The sequence below is a fragment of the Nycticebus coucang genome, chromosome 18 (assembly GCF_027406575.1).
Source record: "Nycticebus coucang isolate mNycCou1 chromosome 18, mNycCou1.pri, whole genome shotgun sequence".
Lineage (NCBI taxonomy): Eukaryota > Metazoa > Chordata > Mammalia > Primates > Lorisidae > Nycticebus > Nycticebus coucang.
This window is the reverse complement of record NC_069797.1, coordinates 74923831-74941495: the sequence shown is the minus strand read 5'-3', so window position 1 is coordinate 74941495 and position 17665 is coordinate 74923831. Positions and strand designations below refer to the sequence as shown.

The 17665-nt window shown below is 43.5% G+C and overlaps 1 protein-coding gene across 7 annotated transcripts in view; it reads left to right on the top strand.

Moving 5' to 3' along the window:
* Positions 1-17665, top strand: part of PRPSAP1 (phosphoribosyl pyrophosphate synthetase associated protein 1) — a 45740-nt gene that overhangs the window by 25433 nt on the left and 2642 nt on the right. For 2 of the 7 annotated variants that reach the window (XM_053569245.1, XM_053569250.1), the window contains 4 exons: positions 2640-2812; positions 4945-5060; positions 5497-5552; positions 6130-6275. In XM_053569245.1, coding sequence (XP_053425220.1) covers positions 2640-2812; positions 4945-5060; positions 5497-5552; positions 6130-6275 — 491 coding nt within the window. Of the gene's footprint in view, positions 1-1353; positions 1561-2639; positions 2813-4944; positions 5123-5496; positions 5553-6129; positions 6276-17665 lie in introns of those variants that run through there. The other 5 variants (XM_053569246.1, XM_053569248.1, XM_053569247.1 and 2 more) reach the window with 5 other exon arrangements.

Here is a 17665-nt window from a genome sequence, read left to right as displayed (position 1 = left end):
CCACCCCCCAAAAAAAGCCACATCTTTGGGGCTTTTGTAGTATCACACAGTATCGAGTATCGTGTAAGTGGAAAGTTAAGACATGCTCTAATTTTCTTTTTTTCTTTCCTGAGACAGAGTCTTAACTCTATCACCCTGAGGAGAGTGCTGTGGCATCATAGCTCACAGCAACTATAAACTCCTGGGCTGAAGCAAGCCTCTGGTGTCAGCCTCTGGAGTAGCTGGAACTATAGGCACCCGCCATAAGGCCTGGCTAGTTTTTCTGGTTTTTTCTTTTTTCCTTTTTCTTTTTTTTAGCAGAAACAGAGTCTCTTGCTCAGACTGGTTTCGAACTCCTGAGCTAAACACTACCCACCTCAGCTTCCCAGAGTTCTGGGATTATAGGTGTGAGCCACTGTGCCTGGCCTCTAATTTTATTTCTAAAGTTAACAAACGGTCCCTAAATGGAAGAGGACTTTTGCTGTAGTAGGTATGGTGACCGCTGTTTAATTTAGATATGGACACCTGAGTTAATTACATGCTGTCCTCTGAGTCTGTGTGGGCTTCCAGTTTAACATTCAAGAGCTCACAAGGGTGGATTTGGATGATCTGATATGGGGAGGGAGATCCTTCCTTCGCTGGGATAAAGTATAAAAGCTTTTGGGAAGGGGGCCCTTCTTACCTGAGCCAGAGGAGCTCCTACGGGGAGTGAAGGGTAACTTCCCAGAGTGGTCCCTGATGTCCCTGGCCTCCCCTGAGAGTGTGTTTTACTTACTCTTTTATCCCTCCACCCACAGTGTTTGATTCAAATTGCTCAGTAAATAATTTGTTGGATAGGTGATGATATAATTTGAATGAGAAAATACCCTCCAAGGCAACCTGGCGGTGTGTCCTGGGCTGTAGTCTTCAACCTTGGCCCATAAATTTCTTATTAATTTTTTTTTTTCTTTTGAGACAGAATCTCAAGCTGTGGCCCTGTGTAGAGGGTCGTGTTGTTATAGCTCACAGCAACCTCCAACTCTTGGTCTCAAGCAATCCTCTTGCCTCAGTTTTTTATTTTTAGTAGAGATGGGGTCTCCCTTTTGCTCAGGCTGGTCTCAAACTCGTGAGCTCAAGCAATCCACTCGCCTCGGCCTCCCAGAGTGCTAGGATTACAGGTGTGAGCCACCGCGCCCAGCTAAATTTCATATTAATTTTGAAAAAAGAATTATTGAATGGAAATTGAGTGTTACGAATTCCCAAGTACTTTGAAAATGTTTCATAATTCTTTTGTCCTGATTATACCAAAAACTTTCATCTTCTGACTTTTTGATGCCAGAGTTGGCATTTTTAATTTGAAAGTATGAAGGAAAAAAATGCTCTAATTTGTTTCAGAATAAAAAAAAAAAGAAATTGGAAAATAATGGAACTTATTAGCAGCCCAAAAGGAATATCTTAATTATCTTGAAGATGAGCCCTGAATCAATCATACCTGGCCTTGGGGAGAGATGCTTTTATCACAGAACTCCATCCACTTTACAGAGGTGATGTTGCAAGTTCCAAGAGTTGAAGATGAAAGTGGGAAATGCCTTCAGAGTGAAGGTGACCTTGCTGTTGCTCACGCTGACACCACTGTGCCTTAGAGGGGTAAACATAATTTGGAAGAGAATGGGAGGGAAGCGGCCTGTTTATCCTTCAAGCTAGAAACCATCTCTTGACAAGAGTGTCATCCAGTCACTTGCTCAGCAAACACCAAGTCCAGGCAGCGTCCGTGGCAGGCTTTCCATTTTGCTGTAATGAGGGCAGTGTGTCTCCTATGTGTCAATTCAAGAACTGGCACCTGGAGAACCTGCTTCTTCCGTGGGTAGGAACTGGTGACATGGGGAATGGAAGGGAGACACAGACCCTCAGCAGCAGGTGAGGACATGTGGATAACCCAGGAAGGAGCAGGGGGAGGCTGAGGAGAGGAGGGGCCTTGAGAGAGTGTCCCAGAGGGCTTCGTGGCTCTCGTCCTTTGTAAAGGCAGAGCTCATCATATGTTTGATCAGCCCGAACAAAAGCCAGCAACACATACTGGCTTTCCTTTGAATCTTTTTCAGATTCGTATTTTATATTTTGCCCATCTGAGTCATATTTGTCAGAAATCTGTGTGTCTCAGGGAAGGAAGGGACAGAGACTTTTTTTTTTTTTTTTTAGTACAAGGAATGTTTTCAAAAGTAACTTCTAAGACTTCCTCATCCTCCTCCCAGTAAGACAAAAGAGACCAAATCTTTCTGTTAGTGGCAGCAGCAGCTAAATAGAATGGCAAGTGGGTTTCCCTTTGGCATTCACACTGGCCTGAACCTGATTTCCTGGAGGGGACTGGCAGGGCTTGACTGACCTGGTCATCAGCAGTCGCTTCATATGTCACTGTAGTGACTGGATATGACACAGAAGATCCAGGCAAAGGGGAGAGTGGGCTTATAGTGCTGTGGATGTGAGCAGGCACAGATGAAAACCGGGGCTTACTCGGGTAAGAAGAAGGGTTGGTGAGCATCTGTGAGGCACCACTGTAAGCTAGTATGATGGTCAAATGCCCGCAGCCCCATCCACATGGCCAGTGTTAAATGTCTGAAGTTGAGACCTTTTCTAGGGGTTAGTAAATGGAATTAATCCAGAAACACAAATTTTAACTGTTTCAGAGATGTGAATACAGCCGTGATGGAGTTGCTGATCATGGCCTATGCGCTGAAGACTTCCTGTGCCCGGAATATTATTGGAGTCATCCCTTATTTCCCCTACAGCAAGCAGAGCAAGATGAGGAAGAGGGGCTCCATCGTGTGCAAGCTCCTTGCGTCCATGCTGGCGAAAGCAGGTGCACTGGGCGGGCCCCGGGCCCCAGCGCTGTCGCTGTCCTGAGGGGTCTTCCCTAGCAGAGTAGCTTATACCTCAGACTTCCAGTTCGGGACCTGGTTTCTTTGCATGTGGCTCACTGGTTACCTTTTCGTATTTGTCTCTGTTTTTATACAGTTTTGGTTTGGGTTAGGGACACGGGAGTTTAGTTATACTTTTTTTTTTTTTGTAGAGACAGAGTGTCACTGTACCGCCCTCGGGTAGAGTGCCATGGCCTCACACAGCTCTCAGCAACCTCCAACTCCTGGGCTTACATGATTCTCTTGCCTCAGCCTCCCGAGCAGCTGGGACCACAGGCGCCTGCCACAACACCCGGCTATTTTTTTTGTGTGTGTGTTGCAGTTTGGCCGGGGCTGGGCCTGAACCCGCCACCCTCGGCATATGGGGCCGGCGCCCTACTCACTGAGCCACAGGCACCGCCCCCTAGTTATACTTTTTTTGTGCGTTTGTTTGTCTTCAAAATGCCAGTGCTTCGGTGTTTCTGCTCTTTCTCATCATGGCCTTAAAAAAATCATTCTTTCACTTCTTTTCTATTTCATCTTGTCATCATTAAAGTTTAGCTGGCAGGCTTGACATTCTTACGTGATCTTTTGAGCTTAGGACTCAATTTGTGTATTTGCCTAGGTTAGCTGAACTTTATTTCTGTCCGTGTATTAAAACCGGATTTCATAAGCCTTCCCCGCACTGCCTCTGCAGTACGGCTCGTCGTCACTGCTTGGGTTCTCCTGGGCAGCAGTGGCTTACTGTCTGGCCTGCAGAGCAAATGTAACATTTTACAGTTATCATTTTATTTCATTTTTGTTTAAGATCTCCAACATCTGTCTGGGTCCTCAGAAAGAAACCTACGGTCTTCCAGTATCCTCAGGGGAATGCTTCCAGGGCCCCGCCTTCTTCCCCCTCTTTCTCACATGCTCAAGTCCCTGATATAAAATGGCATAGTAGGGCGGCGCCTGTGGCTCAGTCGGTAAGGCGCCGGCCCCATATACCGAGGGTGGCGGGTTCAAACCCGGCCCCGGCCAAACTGCAACCAAAAAATAGCCAGGCGTTGTGGCGGGCGCCTGTGGTCCCAGCTACTTGGGAGGCTGAGGCAAGAGAATCGCTTAAGCCCAGGAGTTGGAGGTTGCTGTGAGCTGTGTGAGGCCACAGCACTCTACCGAGGGCCATAAAGTGAGACTCTGTCTCTACAAAAAAATAAAAATAAAAAAAAGGCATAGTATTTGCATATAACCTAAGCACATCCTTCCCTAATATAAATACCGCATAAGTAGTTGTTATGCTGTACTGTTTAGAGAATAATGATAAAGAAGAAAGTCTGTCCGTTTCAGTACAGACAGCCATTATAGGCCTAGCTGCATTTTCCATCCGTTGTTGGTTGATAACCGCAAATACAAAGGGCTGACTGTATTTAAATTTCATTTTCTCTAAAATGCTATATTTTTGGAAAGAGCAGGGAAGACTGGTTTTTTGCTCTGGGAGTTTTGCAGTGACCTCTGGCCACTTGTGGCGTATTTATTTATGCACCTTTTTCTGGCTAGTACTGTGGATTATCTGTGTAAGAATGTATCTTTATTGTTTTTTTTCCTAAGAATGCTTCTGGAACCATTCTTTTATGACATGCAGAAATTTTTGCAAACGTCAATATCTTTGTGTTCCATAAATCCCTTTTCCTCCCACATGTATATTACTTTGCTTTTGCTTTCTTATTCTTTCTGCCTTGGCCACAGTCCTATAGCATTTCTTCCTAGATTCTTTCATCAGGGCCTTACTACATTTATTATTGCTTTGGCATTTATTAATTCCATATTCATATTTTTGCTTCTACTTGATTTTTTTTTCCTTAATTTTTAAGACCAAGCCAACAGTAGAGGAAGGTACCTTTGGGGGCTGTAGTTCTTGGTCCCTGTGGAAGGGTGGAGGCTTCTTTACTGTGGAGGCCCTATTGAGGTTAGCAGGAAAGTGCATAACTACTGGGCATCTTCACTATCCCGTCTTCCATCTGCTGGTAGGAAGCAGGAGTTGAGCATCTAGTCTGTGTCCACTGTAGCCATTAACTTGTAAGGGTGGACTTTGTAATTTTTTGTCTTAAAATTTCAGGTCTAACTCACATTATCACTATGGACCTTCACCAAAAGGAGATACAAGGCTTTTTCAGCTTTCCCGTGGACAACCTCAGAGCCTCACCTTTCCTGCTTCAGTATATCCAGGAAGAAGTGAGGAGCCTCCAGCAAACACCCCATTGTCCTCAAAAGAGATCCTATTTAGTTTTTCTCTGGTATCAGATTTTAATATTGGAAGGCACATCGAACAGTCTTTCCCTTAAGTCTTAATGCCTGAGATAGCCAGAGAAGGTCAGCATTTTGTCATGAGGGTTCATAATTTAGACAGTAAAAACAGAATTCCTCTAAGTATCTTTAACAATTTACTTATATTTTCTAAAATAAGAATTTTTTTTATCTTGATGGAGGAGTACTTTTCGCAGTGATGTTAATTGATAAATGCTGAAAAATTTTAAATGTGTGACTGGAATTCTAGCACATTTGATTGCTTGTTTGGATCATTATTATAAGAGGAAAAACTATAATAGCGGCATCCAGGTGTTATTTTTGGATAACTTTTCAGCATTTTCTATTTTTCCTTCAAATCTAGATTCCAAATTACAGAAATGCAGTCATTGTAGCTAAGTCTCCTGATGCTGCAAAAAGGTAAGGAAGTGAGACATTCATAAGAATCCCTTTTGGGTGCTTTTGAAGTCAGAATTGGCTGCTATAGAATCCAGGGGCTGTCCCACCATGGCCTGTAACAGCGCCAGCTCAAGCTTTCCCATGTGTCATTCCCCCGTCCTATACCACACACGCTTTATCTCTAGTTTCCAGACAAGTTGGTCTCTGAATTACTCAGCTTTCCTCTGGGAGAAAATGAAGTTCTCAGGAAAAAGGGAGCAGTGAAACTGTGAGCATTTTTCAGACAATAGTTTTTGAGACAACTTTTTTTTTTTTTTTAAAGAACAGCATTCATTCTTTTGAAGATGACTGTTAGAATATTGGACAGAGGATAGAACCACAATGATCTAAAATCAGAAACTAGCCTAGGTCCCAGCGCATATGTCCTTGAGGCACTTGCATTCTGGCCTAGGCCTCACCCTCTGACTTATGTAAATGATCCCTTTTTACGTCCCTAAAAGGTTGACTGGTGCTTACATTTTATGATTAATAAAGTGATGAAGTGGTAATGCTTGGGTTTTTTCCCCACTGATTTCAGCATTTCCCCTTGTCCTCTTAGGGCCCAGTCCTATGCTGAGAGGCTGCGCCTGGGCTTGGCTGTGATCCACGGGGAAGCTCAGTGCACAGAGCTGGACATGGATGATGGTCGCCACTCTCCCCCTATGGTCAAAAATGCCACTGTGCACCCGGGCCTGGAGTTGCCATGTAAGATTAGCTCTGTGTTTTTATTTTTATTTAGAAATTGAAGAAATAATGGGAATGGTTGTGAGTTAGCACATATGTGGACATATGCTGTCTTGCTGTTTTTAAATAATTGGGTAAGAATACATTTTGTAAAAGGAGGCTGTATGTGTTGAACAGATTTACCGATTCTGTAAGGATAATTGAAATCTAGGTTGCACTTGTCATTCAGAGAGCTTTAAATAATTTTAGCTTTAGTAAAAGAGTTTTATGTGTGATGGTATGAAATCTAAACCTTTTATGTTTTGGTAAGCTGGGTGGTGACAGCCATGCATCAAATACCAGACCTTGGCCATCACGTAACTTTTATTACCTTACTTGAGCAGTGTAGCTCTTGGACCTCGTCCCTGACTGGCTTGCTGTTATTAATCCACTAATCCAACAGTGTGGAAGCAGTTTGCTTCCATGGACTTTTGAGTAGGGGTGACTAGCATGCTGTACTGGAAGACATGTTTAAATTTTTTAGAGGCGGAAGATTATTTCTCTTTAAAATCTGTATCTAAGGCCTGGCATGGTGGCTCATGCCTGTAATCCTAGCACTCTGGGAGGTTGAGGCAGTTCAGTTCGAGAACAGCCTGAGCAAGAATGAGACGCTGTCTCTTAAAAACCACTCTCCCCAGGATGACAGAGTAAAACGCTGTCTTAAAAAAAAACATCTGGGGCGGCACCTGTGGCTCAGTGAGTAGGGCGCCGGCCCCATATACCGAGGGTGGTGGGTTCAAACCCAGCCCCGGCCAAACTGCAACAAAAAAATAGCCGGGCATTGTGGCGGGCGCCTGTAGTCCCAGCTACTCGGGAGGCTGAGGCAAGAGAATCTCGTAAGCCCAAGAGTTAGAGGTTGCTGTGAGCTGTGTGACGCCATGGCACTCTACCAGAGGGCGGTACAGTGAGACTCTGTCTCTACCAAAAAAAAAAAAAAAAATCTGTTATGTATTTGCCGTACCTCAAAAATATACAGGAAAAGAGTAGAGTGAGGAAGTATTAGCATGAGCCCCTGCAGGGAGGCACCTGTCTTAGGTATAAATTTCTGATTTGTTTTCACTCTTTTTTTTTTTTTTTTTTTGTAGAGATAGAGTCTCACTTTATCGCCCTTGGTAGAGTGCTGTAGTGTCATAGCTCACAGCAACCTCCAACTCCTTAGGCGATTCCCTTGCCTCAGCCTCCCGAGAAGCTGTTTTTCACTCTTTAAATTTCCCACTCCAGGGCGGCACCTGTGGCTCAAGGAGTAGGGTGCCGGTCCCATATGCTGGAGGTGGCGGGTTCAAACCCAGCCCTGGCCAAAAAATAAATAAATAAATAAATAAATAAATTTCCCACTCCAATTGTTATGTAGGAGAAACAAATTAAGCAATATACTTTTGTTTAATTTAAATGTTTGATGTTAGCATTTTATTTAGTTTTTGAGGATTTCATAATTAAAATTCTAGAATAGACAATATACCCACATATTTCAAAATTCAAAAAGTATACAGTCCTTTACAGTGCAGAGCCCCCTGATCTCCCAAACTCTTCTGTGGCCCCGGCTGCTTGGATCTCAGGGTATTTGGTTTCATTTATGAGCAGATCTATATTTCTTTTTCTCTCATTGCCACACAAAAGGCAGTATATTAGACATGTTCTGCTGCTTCCTTATTCATTCAGTAGTTCCTTCCCTATCAGTGCATACAGATTTCTGTTTCTTAGTTTTATAGTTTTTTTTTAAATAAATGTACCATGATTTATTTAATTAGTTCCCTGTTTTTTTTTTTTTGTTTTTTTTTTGTGGTTTTTTGGCCTGGGCTGGGTTTGAACCTGCCACCTCCGGCATATGGGACCAGCGCCCTACTCCTTGAGCCACAGGCGCCGCCCAATTAGTTCCCTGTTGGAGGGTATGTAGGTTTTTTCCAACCTTTGGCTGTGAAAACAAAGCTTCAATAATGATATGTGCTGAGCCCTTATTATGTGCCGTGAGCTGTTGTAAGCCTGTTAGAAGATCATTTCATTTGTTGTTCATACAACTTTTCACTGTAGGACTTTTATCATCCCTCATCCTACTGACCGGGAGACAGCCAGGCTGGGAATAAGGCAGCTGGCTCCAGAATCCACACTTCTTTGTTTAGCTTTTTATTTGAACTAGCCTCAGACTTTCAGAAAAGTTGAAATAGTACAGATTTCCACTTTGCACTTCACTAAGAGATCCCAAAATAACATTTATATACGTGCTATTCTGTTTTGCACCATTTGAGAGTTAATTGTAGATAGAATTTCCATTTGTCTCTACTTCAGTGTATGTTTTGTAAGATGACTAATTTATGTGACCACAGTATAACTATCAGAGTCTGGAAAGTAACATTGCTATAATACTGTAATCTACAGGCTTTATTCAGTTTTCGCCATTGTCCCACCAGTGTCCTTTATAACAAAGGAACAATGTCCTTTTCTGGTCCAAGACCTAATCCAGGGTCACATATTACATTCAATTGTCATTTCGTTTTAGTCTCATTTAATCTGGAATGGCTCCTTTATTCCTTGTTTCTTACGACCTTGATCCTTTTGAACAGTCAGGCCGGTTATTGTGGAGACTGTCCCTTAACGGGGGCTTGTTTATTGTGTCCTCGTGATGAGAGTCAGGTTATGCGGCTTTGGCAGGAATGTCCCGGGAAGCGCGTGGTGTGGCCTGCTGCTGTCGATGTGTCGATTCCAATCAGTAGATTACAGCATGTCTGGCAGCGTTCTCTACTGCAACATTATTTTACTTCTCTTTGTAATTAATAGTGTCTTAAGACTGTGTGAGTATCCCGTTCCTCATCAAACTTAACATCTAATGATTCCTCCTTGAATCAGTTTTTTTCATCAATGCAAATTCTTTTTTATGAAATCATTGGCATCTTTTTTTTTTTTTTGAGACAGAGTCTCACTATGTCGCCCTCAGTGGAGTGCTGTGGTGTCATAGCTCATAGCAACCTCAAACTCTTGGGCTTAACCTCCCAAGTAGCTGGGACTACAGGTGCCAGCTGCAACGTCTGGCTATTTTTTTTTTTTAAAGCTTTTATTTATTTATTTATTTAGCAGGCCCAGGCCAGGTTCAAACCTGCCACCCCTGCTACATGGGGCTGGCGCTCTAACCACTGAGCCACAGCACCCCAACCCCAACCCCGAAATCCGTTTTTACTAAGATGGCCAAATGGTCATTTTTCTAATTCTAGCATTCCTTTCACATGTATTGGTTAATATTTTGCTATAAGAAAGCTTTTCCTTGGGGCAGTGCCTATGGCTCAAAGGGGTAGGGCGCCAGCCCCATATGCCGGAGGTGGTGGGTTCAATCCAGCCCTGGCCAAAAACTGCAAAAAAAAAAAAAAGAAAGAAAGCTTTCCCTTCTTCCCTATTCACTCATTAATTTATATTAGGATGAATTCATGGAATTTTTTTTTTTTTTTTTTGAGACAAGGTCTCACTCCGTTACCTTGGCTAACTGCTGTGACATAATTATAGCTCACAGTAACCAGCACTCTGGGCTCAAGTGATCCTCCCACCTCAGCTTCCCAAAGTTCCAGGATTACAGGCCTGAGCCAGCCTGCCTGGCCAGATTCATAAAATGTTACTTTACTCAGTGGGTTATAATCCATTGTTACCATAGGCGTAGCTCAGAGATATTGCAGGTCTGGTTCCAGACAACCACAATAAACTACATGCTTTAAAATACTAAAAAAATGTTAATGAGAATATGAGCCTTTTGACATGCCTTTCTCAGCTTAATCATTTCTGGCTCTTGATTTAAGTTTAGAGGCCACTGTAGGGTTATCATTTGCCCCAATTTCAATGTTTTTGTGTCTTGGGGAATAGGAAGTTCCAAGAAGAGAGAGACAGAGAAGGGCCACACAACATTTAGCATTTAAGTTCACTGTTTTATATGGGCATAGTTGTGGCACCTCAAAACAATGAAATCAGTGGTATCAAGGATCACTGGTAACAGAGCACCATAACAGATACGTGTATGATAATGGAAAGGGTTGAAATATTGAGAGAATTACCAAATGTGACCCAGACATGAAGGGAGCATGTGCTGTGGGAGGGTCGTGCCAACGACTTGCTCTACACACGGTAGCCACAAACCTTCAGTTATTGAAAATGTGAAATCCGTGACCCACAACAAAACAAGTGCAGTCAGACGAAGTATACCTACATTTAATGCTCAGATTATCTCAGACTTAGCCAAGGAGAGCTCTTTTAGGCTGTCTCTCATGCCTTTTGACATGTCTCCATGATTTTTTGATACTTCCTTATTTTGTGCTATAACTAGACATCCGTGTTCTTCTTGTGCTTTCTTAGCACTGGAATATTGGCTATTTTTCCAAGGAGCACTGATTTCCTTCAGTGGAGAATGGTATTTAGAAACCAAGATATAGGGGACTGGGCATTGTGGCATGTGCCTATAGTTCCAGCTGCTCAGGAGGCTGTAGCAGGAGGATCATTGGAGCCTACTTGAGGTTGCAGTAATCCGTGGTGACGCCACTGCATTCTACCTGGGCAGCAGAGACAGACGGGTCTCTAAGAAAAAGGGACAGAGAAACCAAGATTTGGGTTTCAGAGTGTACTTTCTCACTTAGATATTACTACTACCTATGATTAACCTTGACTTACATCCTTTCTTAAGTGACTAAATCTACAGGATAAAGATCTAGAAATAAAATGACTGGGTCAGTAGTTATTTTGACAGCGCTTGCTGTCTTATGTCAGTATTTTATATGGTGACGTTCTCTGAGAATGTTGCTTTGCTACTTGTGGTTTTACAGTGGTTGGTTTCTCCTTGGAACTGTCTTTATGCATCCTGGGAAGGGAGTAAAGGAAAGCACCCTTTATAGATGCACTGGGTGTTTGTATTACGACAGTGGCCATAGGGTCACCTTCTGTGATTCTCTTTATAGACTTAGCCAAGAGAATGATGAAAAAAATGTTCTTTCTTGTACATGTAATTGTGTACCTTCCAAATTCAATGTGATATGTACATGTATTTATTTATACATATGCCAGTTCTATAGTGTATTCCAAAGCTTCATTTGTTAGTAATGAAGATTATTAAGATATTAGACTGTTCTGACAAGGCCAAAGGAAAACAAATATTCACCCTTGGAGTCTTGTGTTTTTTAGAAAGGTGAACTGTTTTATCTTCCTTGAACCCATTCTTTTATTAGAGCAGTAGTTCTTACCTAGGGGTGGTTCCCCTTCCCCAGGATATTTGGCAATGTCTGGAGATGTTTCCGGTTGTCATAGCTGGGGGAGGAGGGGTGCTGCTGGCCCCCAGATATCAGATGCTGCTCAACATCCTACAATGTGACAAACTATTTTCCCATCCAAAATGTGCTGAGGTTGAGAAACCCTGTTTCAGAGTTTTTTGTTTTCTGTTTTTTGTTTTGTTTTTTTTGGTGACAGAGTCTCAAGCTGTCACCCTGGGTAAAGTGCTGTGATGTCATAGCTCACAGCAACCTCCAACGTTTGAGCTCACGTGCTCCTCTTGCCTCCGTTTTTTCTGTTATTAGTAGAGATGGGGTCTCGCTTTTGCTCAGACTGGTCTCTAACTTGTGAGTTCCAGCATTCCACCTGCCTCGGCTTCCCAGAGTGCTGGAATTACAGGCGTGAGCCACTGTGCCCAGTCTGTTTCAGAGTTTTTTTATTAAAAGTAAAGTGATCTAGGAGGCTGAGGTGGATGGATTGCCTAAGCTCACAGGTTCAAGACCAGCCTGAGCCAGTGTGAGACCCTGTCTCTAAAAATAGCTAGGTGTTGTGGCAGGCATAGTGCCAGCTTGAGAGCAGAGTTTGAAGTTGCCATGAGCTGTGACTTCACAGCACTCTACCGAGGGGGACAAAATGAGACTCTGTCTCAAAAAAAAGAAAAAGTGAAGTGAAGCTGTGTGCTAGGCAGGGTGGCTCACATCTGTAAACCCAGCATTTTTGGAGGTTGAGGTGAAAGGATGGGAATTCAAGACCAGCCTGAGTAACACAGTGAATCCCTGTATCTACAAAAAAATTTAGAAAGAAATTAGCTGGATGTTGGGCGTGGCGTCTGTGGCTCAAGCGGATAAGGTGCCAGCCACATACATCTGAGCTGGCAGGTTCAAATCCAGCCCAGGCCTTCCAAACAACAATGATGGCTGCAACCAAAAAATAGCTGGGCATTGTGGCAAGTGCCTGTGGTCCTGGCTACTTGGGAGGCGGAGGCAGGAGAATCGCTTGAGTCCAGGAGTTGGAGGTTGCTGTGAGCTGTGATGCCACAGCACTCTAACCAGGGCGACAGCTTGAGGCTCTGTCTCAAAAAAAAAAAAAAAAAGGAAGGAAGAAACTAGCTGGATGTTGTGGTGCATGCATAGTCCCTGCTACATAGGAGGCTGAGGCAGGAGGTTCACAAGAATTTGAGGTTATAGTGAGCTATGATCAGGTCACTAGGTCACTACACTTTAGTCTGGGCAACCAGTCTCTTTAAAAAAAAAAAAAGTAAGTTTTTTCATCTTTCATGGTAGACTTGATACCTCACTGATGATCAGCAAGGGGATCTAATGAACTTGAAAGGGTACTGTCAGTGGTTCCACTAGCGACTCTTCTAGGCCAGGTTCATGGCCTGTAGTCATATCTACCAAAGAGGCCGAGGCTGGAGGATCACCAGAAGTTTAAGACTGCAGTGAGCTGTGATCATGCCACAGTACTCCAGCTTGGGTGACAAAGTGAGACCTCATCTCTTAAAAAAAGAAAAGAAAAAGATGGTTCTGTATTTTCCAGAGTGGTGGAAGTTAAAGTTTGGATCATAAAAGTGAAGAAAGTCACCTTTTCTGGCTGTCTTTTTCCTGGCTTATTGATTTTCCAAGTGAAGATGTGGTTTCACCACTAAAGTGAAGACAGGCATCAGCTCCCCGTGAGCACCTGTTGAATGTCCCTTTGGTGTGTTTGCATGTAGGTGGAGTTGTGAATTCAGTTCGAGCTCCACTGTAGATCTTACTTCATTTTTTATATCTTTTTAAAACTCTTGTCTGTTGATAAAGTTTGACATTCCATTGAACTGGAAATAGACTGAAATCAAAATGGGTGAGGAATGAGTGATTTGCCATAGTCTTTTTTATTGTTTATTCCGAGCAGAGGAAAATTTGGTTAATTGACTCCAGGAAAGAGTAAAGGTGTGCACGAGCTTGTGCAAGGCTGCTTGATCCTTCTGTAATCTAGAGATGGTTGTAAATGCAGCCTTATTTTACTTGGAAATGCTGATTCTAAAGTCAGAAGACAATTTCCTACCTCCTTCCTAAGAACACTGGAAATCATTTAATGAATTGAAGACATTTGTACTGCAGTTGATGTAGTTTTCACAGTGTTGCTTTATGTTGTGTAATTCACTTTATTCGTAAATTGGGGTTTGTTTGACAAGGTGGAAAAAGAGAGCTGAGTCTAAACGTAGGGTAGCTTTAGCACCCTTTGTCCTTGACAGTACATACACCTTGTGAAAAACCAGAAGTTTTAGTGTTTTATTTTGGGGCTATTAGAAAATTGTTGCCTTGTGAAGTACTAGTCATTTTCCTCTACCCTGTAATAAAGTCTGTCTCTGCTTTATAATAACCATCAAATGGCATGTTTAGTTTTATCCAGATCCTAAGACAGGGAATGGGTGTATCAGGGAGAAAGGCTTTTTTAGCTCTGTGAGCCTCAATCCGAGCCACGCCTAGGTTTTTCATTCCACACTCATAGTTTTTGGGGAGAGGTAGGGTTGCAGAAAAGTAAGCACAAGTACTGCAGTGTTTTCTGCATCATACTAGAGCTGAATTCCTGTTGATCTTGGATGAGGGGTATTGGCTTGCAATCTTTTTCTTTTTTTACAGCGGAAAATGGTCAAGAAAAGGGACCACATCTCTTTAAGAAGTGGGTAGGTCAAAGTAGCCACCTACCTGCATGGTTTAATTTAAAGCTGGAATTCAAGGAAGACATTCCTAATGTTTGTGGTTCATCTCCCCATCCCCTGTTGTAGATCCTCTTTGACTTGCCCACATTCAAGAAATTGCTTGTGTTTCTGGGATGCAAAATCAGGAAATAACATGTCTACTGAAATTGCCAGCCGGGTGCCGTGGCTGACACCTGTAATCCCACCCAGCTCTTTGGGAGGCCAATGCCTGAGGGTTGCTTGAGGCCAGCAGTCTTCTCAGCAATGTAATGACCCTGTCTCCGTAGCTGGGGTGGTTCTACACGGGAGGCTGAGGCAGGAGGGTCACTGGAGTCCATGGTTGCAGTGAGCTGGGATCGTGGTGTGACTGCTCTCCAGTCTGGGTGACGGAGCGATACCCTGCCTCTAAAAATAAATACAATTTGGGGAGACGTCAGGCCACAGATACTTTTGTGGTCTGTACTTTTCCTTTAAAAAGAAAAAAAGAGTTGGTGCCTGTAGCTCAGTGGGTAAGGCACTGGCCACTTACACCAAGACTGGCAGGTTCAGACCCGGCCCAGGCCAGCTAAAACAACAATGACAATTGCAACAGTGAAAAAATAGCCAGGCTTTGTGGCAGGTGCCTGTAGTCCCAGCTACTTGGGAGGCTGAGGCAAGAGAATTATGTAAGCCCAAAAGTTTGAGCTTGTTGTGAGCTGTGAGGCCCTCTACCTAGGGCAACAGCTTGAGACTCTGTCTCTAAATAAATAAATAATTAAATAAATAGAAAAAGAAAAAAAAATAATTTGCCAATAAAACAGTGCTGAATTTCATCTCAGCTAATTTGCTAATATATAGAAAAAATATGTATTCTTTGCGGTATACAGTGCGTATAGGTAGGAATCAGCTAAAATAGATTGTTTTCTGGAAATCACTATATTTATAATTATCCCAAATTTTATTCCCTTCCCTCCCCACACTTCTAGTTTAAAAAATATTTCAGAATAATCACAAGTTTTCAATCTTGGGACGGCACCTGTGGCTCAAAGGAGTAGGGCTCCAGCCCCATATACTGGAGGTAGCAGGTTCAAACCCGGCCCCGGCCAAAAACTACTCGGGAGGCTGAGGCAAGAGAATCACCTAAGCCCAGGAGTTGGAGGTTGCTGTGAGCTATGACACCATGGCACTCTACCAAGGGCAACAAAATGAGACTCTGTTTCCAAAAAGAAAAAGAAAAAAGTTTTCAATCAAATGGCTGGGCACAGTGGCTCACACCTATAATCCCAGTAGTCTGGGAGGCTGGGGCAGGTGGATTGCTTGAGCTCAAGAGTTCAAGACCAGCCTGAGCAAGAGTAAGACCCTGTCTAAAAATAGCCAGGCACTAGCAGTCCCAGCTGTTCAGGAGCCTGAGGCAGGAAGATCACTTGAGCCCAAGTGCTTGAGGTTGCTGTGAGCTAGGATGATGCCACAGCACTCCATCCAAGCAGAGTAAGACTGTCTGAAAACTGTCGAAAAATTCTGTAAAAGAAGAATACTTAGTCTATTCTTCTGAAACAGTCTTTGTATTTCCTCTCAGTTTACTAACCCCCTTCTGAGGGTAAATTCTCTTTTCCTTGCTCTGTCCTGTCATTTGCTGTGTGTACTGACAGCCTTTCCCAGATGCAGATTTTGTAGTGAGGTAAGAAGCCTCTACTTTAAGAACCAGTTAAATGAGGGCAACACGATGGGCTTGTAGCTGTCTTCACATTGCTAATTTTGATGAAACTGACTGTATGTGGAGTGCATTTATCTGATAATAAGGTGACTTCAGAAGAAAATGAAGTAAAGCCATCTTGCCCTGGCAGGCTTTCCCTATTCAGTTTTTTGCAGAGTGGCATTTCGTCTGCATATCTTTGTCAGTCTCGGCAAGAGCCGCCCCGCCGGTGGCGCTGCAGTGTGGCTTCTTCATGTTGGCAGAATCTGTGCTTGGCTGTCCACGTCTGAGTCTATGCCATGTACTATGGGGCTACTGAGCTTGGGAAACATGACTCCTCCCCGCTGAGAAATGCTGTGGGTATAAGACAGGCATGAACCACCACAACTGGCCTGATACAAAACAGATAGCAAAGACTTACTATTAAAAACATGTAAAATATCTCGGGCGGCACCTATGGCTCAAAGGGGTAGGGCGCCGGCCCCATATGCCGGAGGTGGCAGGTTCAAACCCAGCCCCGGCCAAAAACTGCAAAAAAGAAATAAATAAAATAAAGATGCTTAAAAAAAAAACGGGCGGTGCCTGTGGCTCAAGGAGTAGGGCGCTGGTCCCATATGCCGGAGGTGGCGGGTTCAAACCTAGCCCCGGCCAAAAACCACAAAAAATAAATAAATAAACATGTAAAATCTCTCATTAATAATTTTTTTTTTTTTTTTTTTAATTTGAGACAGAGTCTTACTGTGTCACCCTTGGTAGACTGCCGTGGTGTCACAGCTCACAGCAACCTCAAATTCTTAGGCTTAAGCAATTCTCTTGCCTCAGCCTCCCAAGTAGCTGGGACTACAGGCACCCACCACAACGCCCGGCTATTTTCTTGTTACAGTTGTCATTGTTGTTTAGCAGGCCCAAGCCGGGCTCAAACCCACCAGCCTCAGTTCATGTGGCTGGCGCCATAACCACTGTGCTATGGGTGCTGAGCCTCATTAATAAATTTTTATATCAAGCCGGGTGTGGTAGTTCACGCCTGTAATCCTAACACTCTGGGAGGCCGAGGCAGGTGGATTGCCTGAGCTCAGGGATCAAGACCAGTCTGAGCAAGAGCGAGACCCTGTCTCTATTAAAAATAGAAAAACTAGCCAGCCATTGTGGTGGGTGCTGGTTGTCCAGCTACTGGGGAGGCTGAGACAAGAGGATTGCTTGAGTCCAAAAAGTTCGAAGTTACAGTGAGCTATGATGCCACAGCACTCCACCCAAGGTGACAGTGAGACTGTGTCTCAAAAAAATAAAATAAAATTTAAAAATAAATGTTTATGAGCTCAGCACCCATAGCACAGTGGTTACAGTGCCAGCCACATACATCGAAGGTGGCGGGCCATCTAAACAACTGCAACAAAAAAATAGCCGGGTGTTGTGGTGGGCACCTGTAGTCCCAGCTACTTGGGAGGCTGAGGCAAGAGAATCACTTTGAGCCCAGGAGTTTGAGGTTGCTGTGAGCTGTGATGCCACAGCAGTCTACTGAGGGTGACGTAGTGAGACTCTATCTCAAAATAAATAAATGTTTATATCAATTACATGTTGAAATGACAATATTTCGAGTACACTGTGTAAAATAAAATCATTTTACCTGTTTGCTTTTACTATTTAATGTGGCTACTATAAAATCTGGAGTGATGGGGAGGCGCCTGTGGCTCAAGGAGTAGGGCGCTGGTCCCATATGCCGGAGGTGGAGGGTTCAAACCCAGCCCTGGCCAAAAACCACAAAAACAAACAAACAAAATCTGAAGTGAC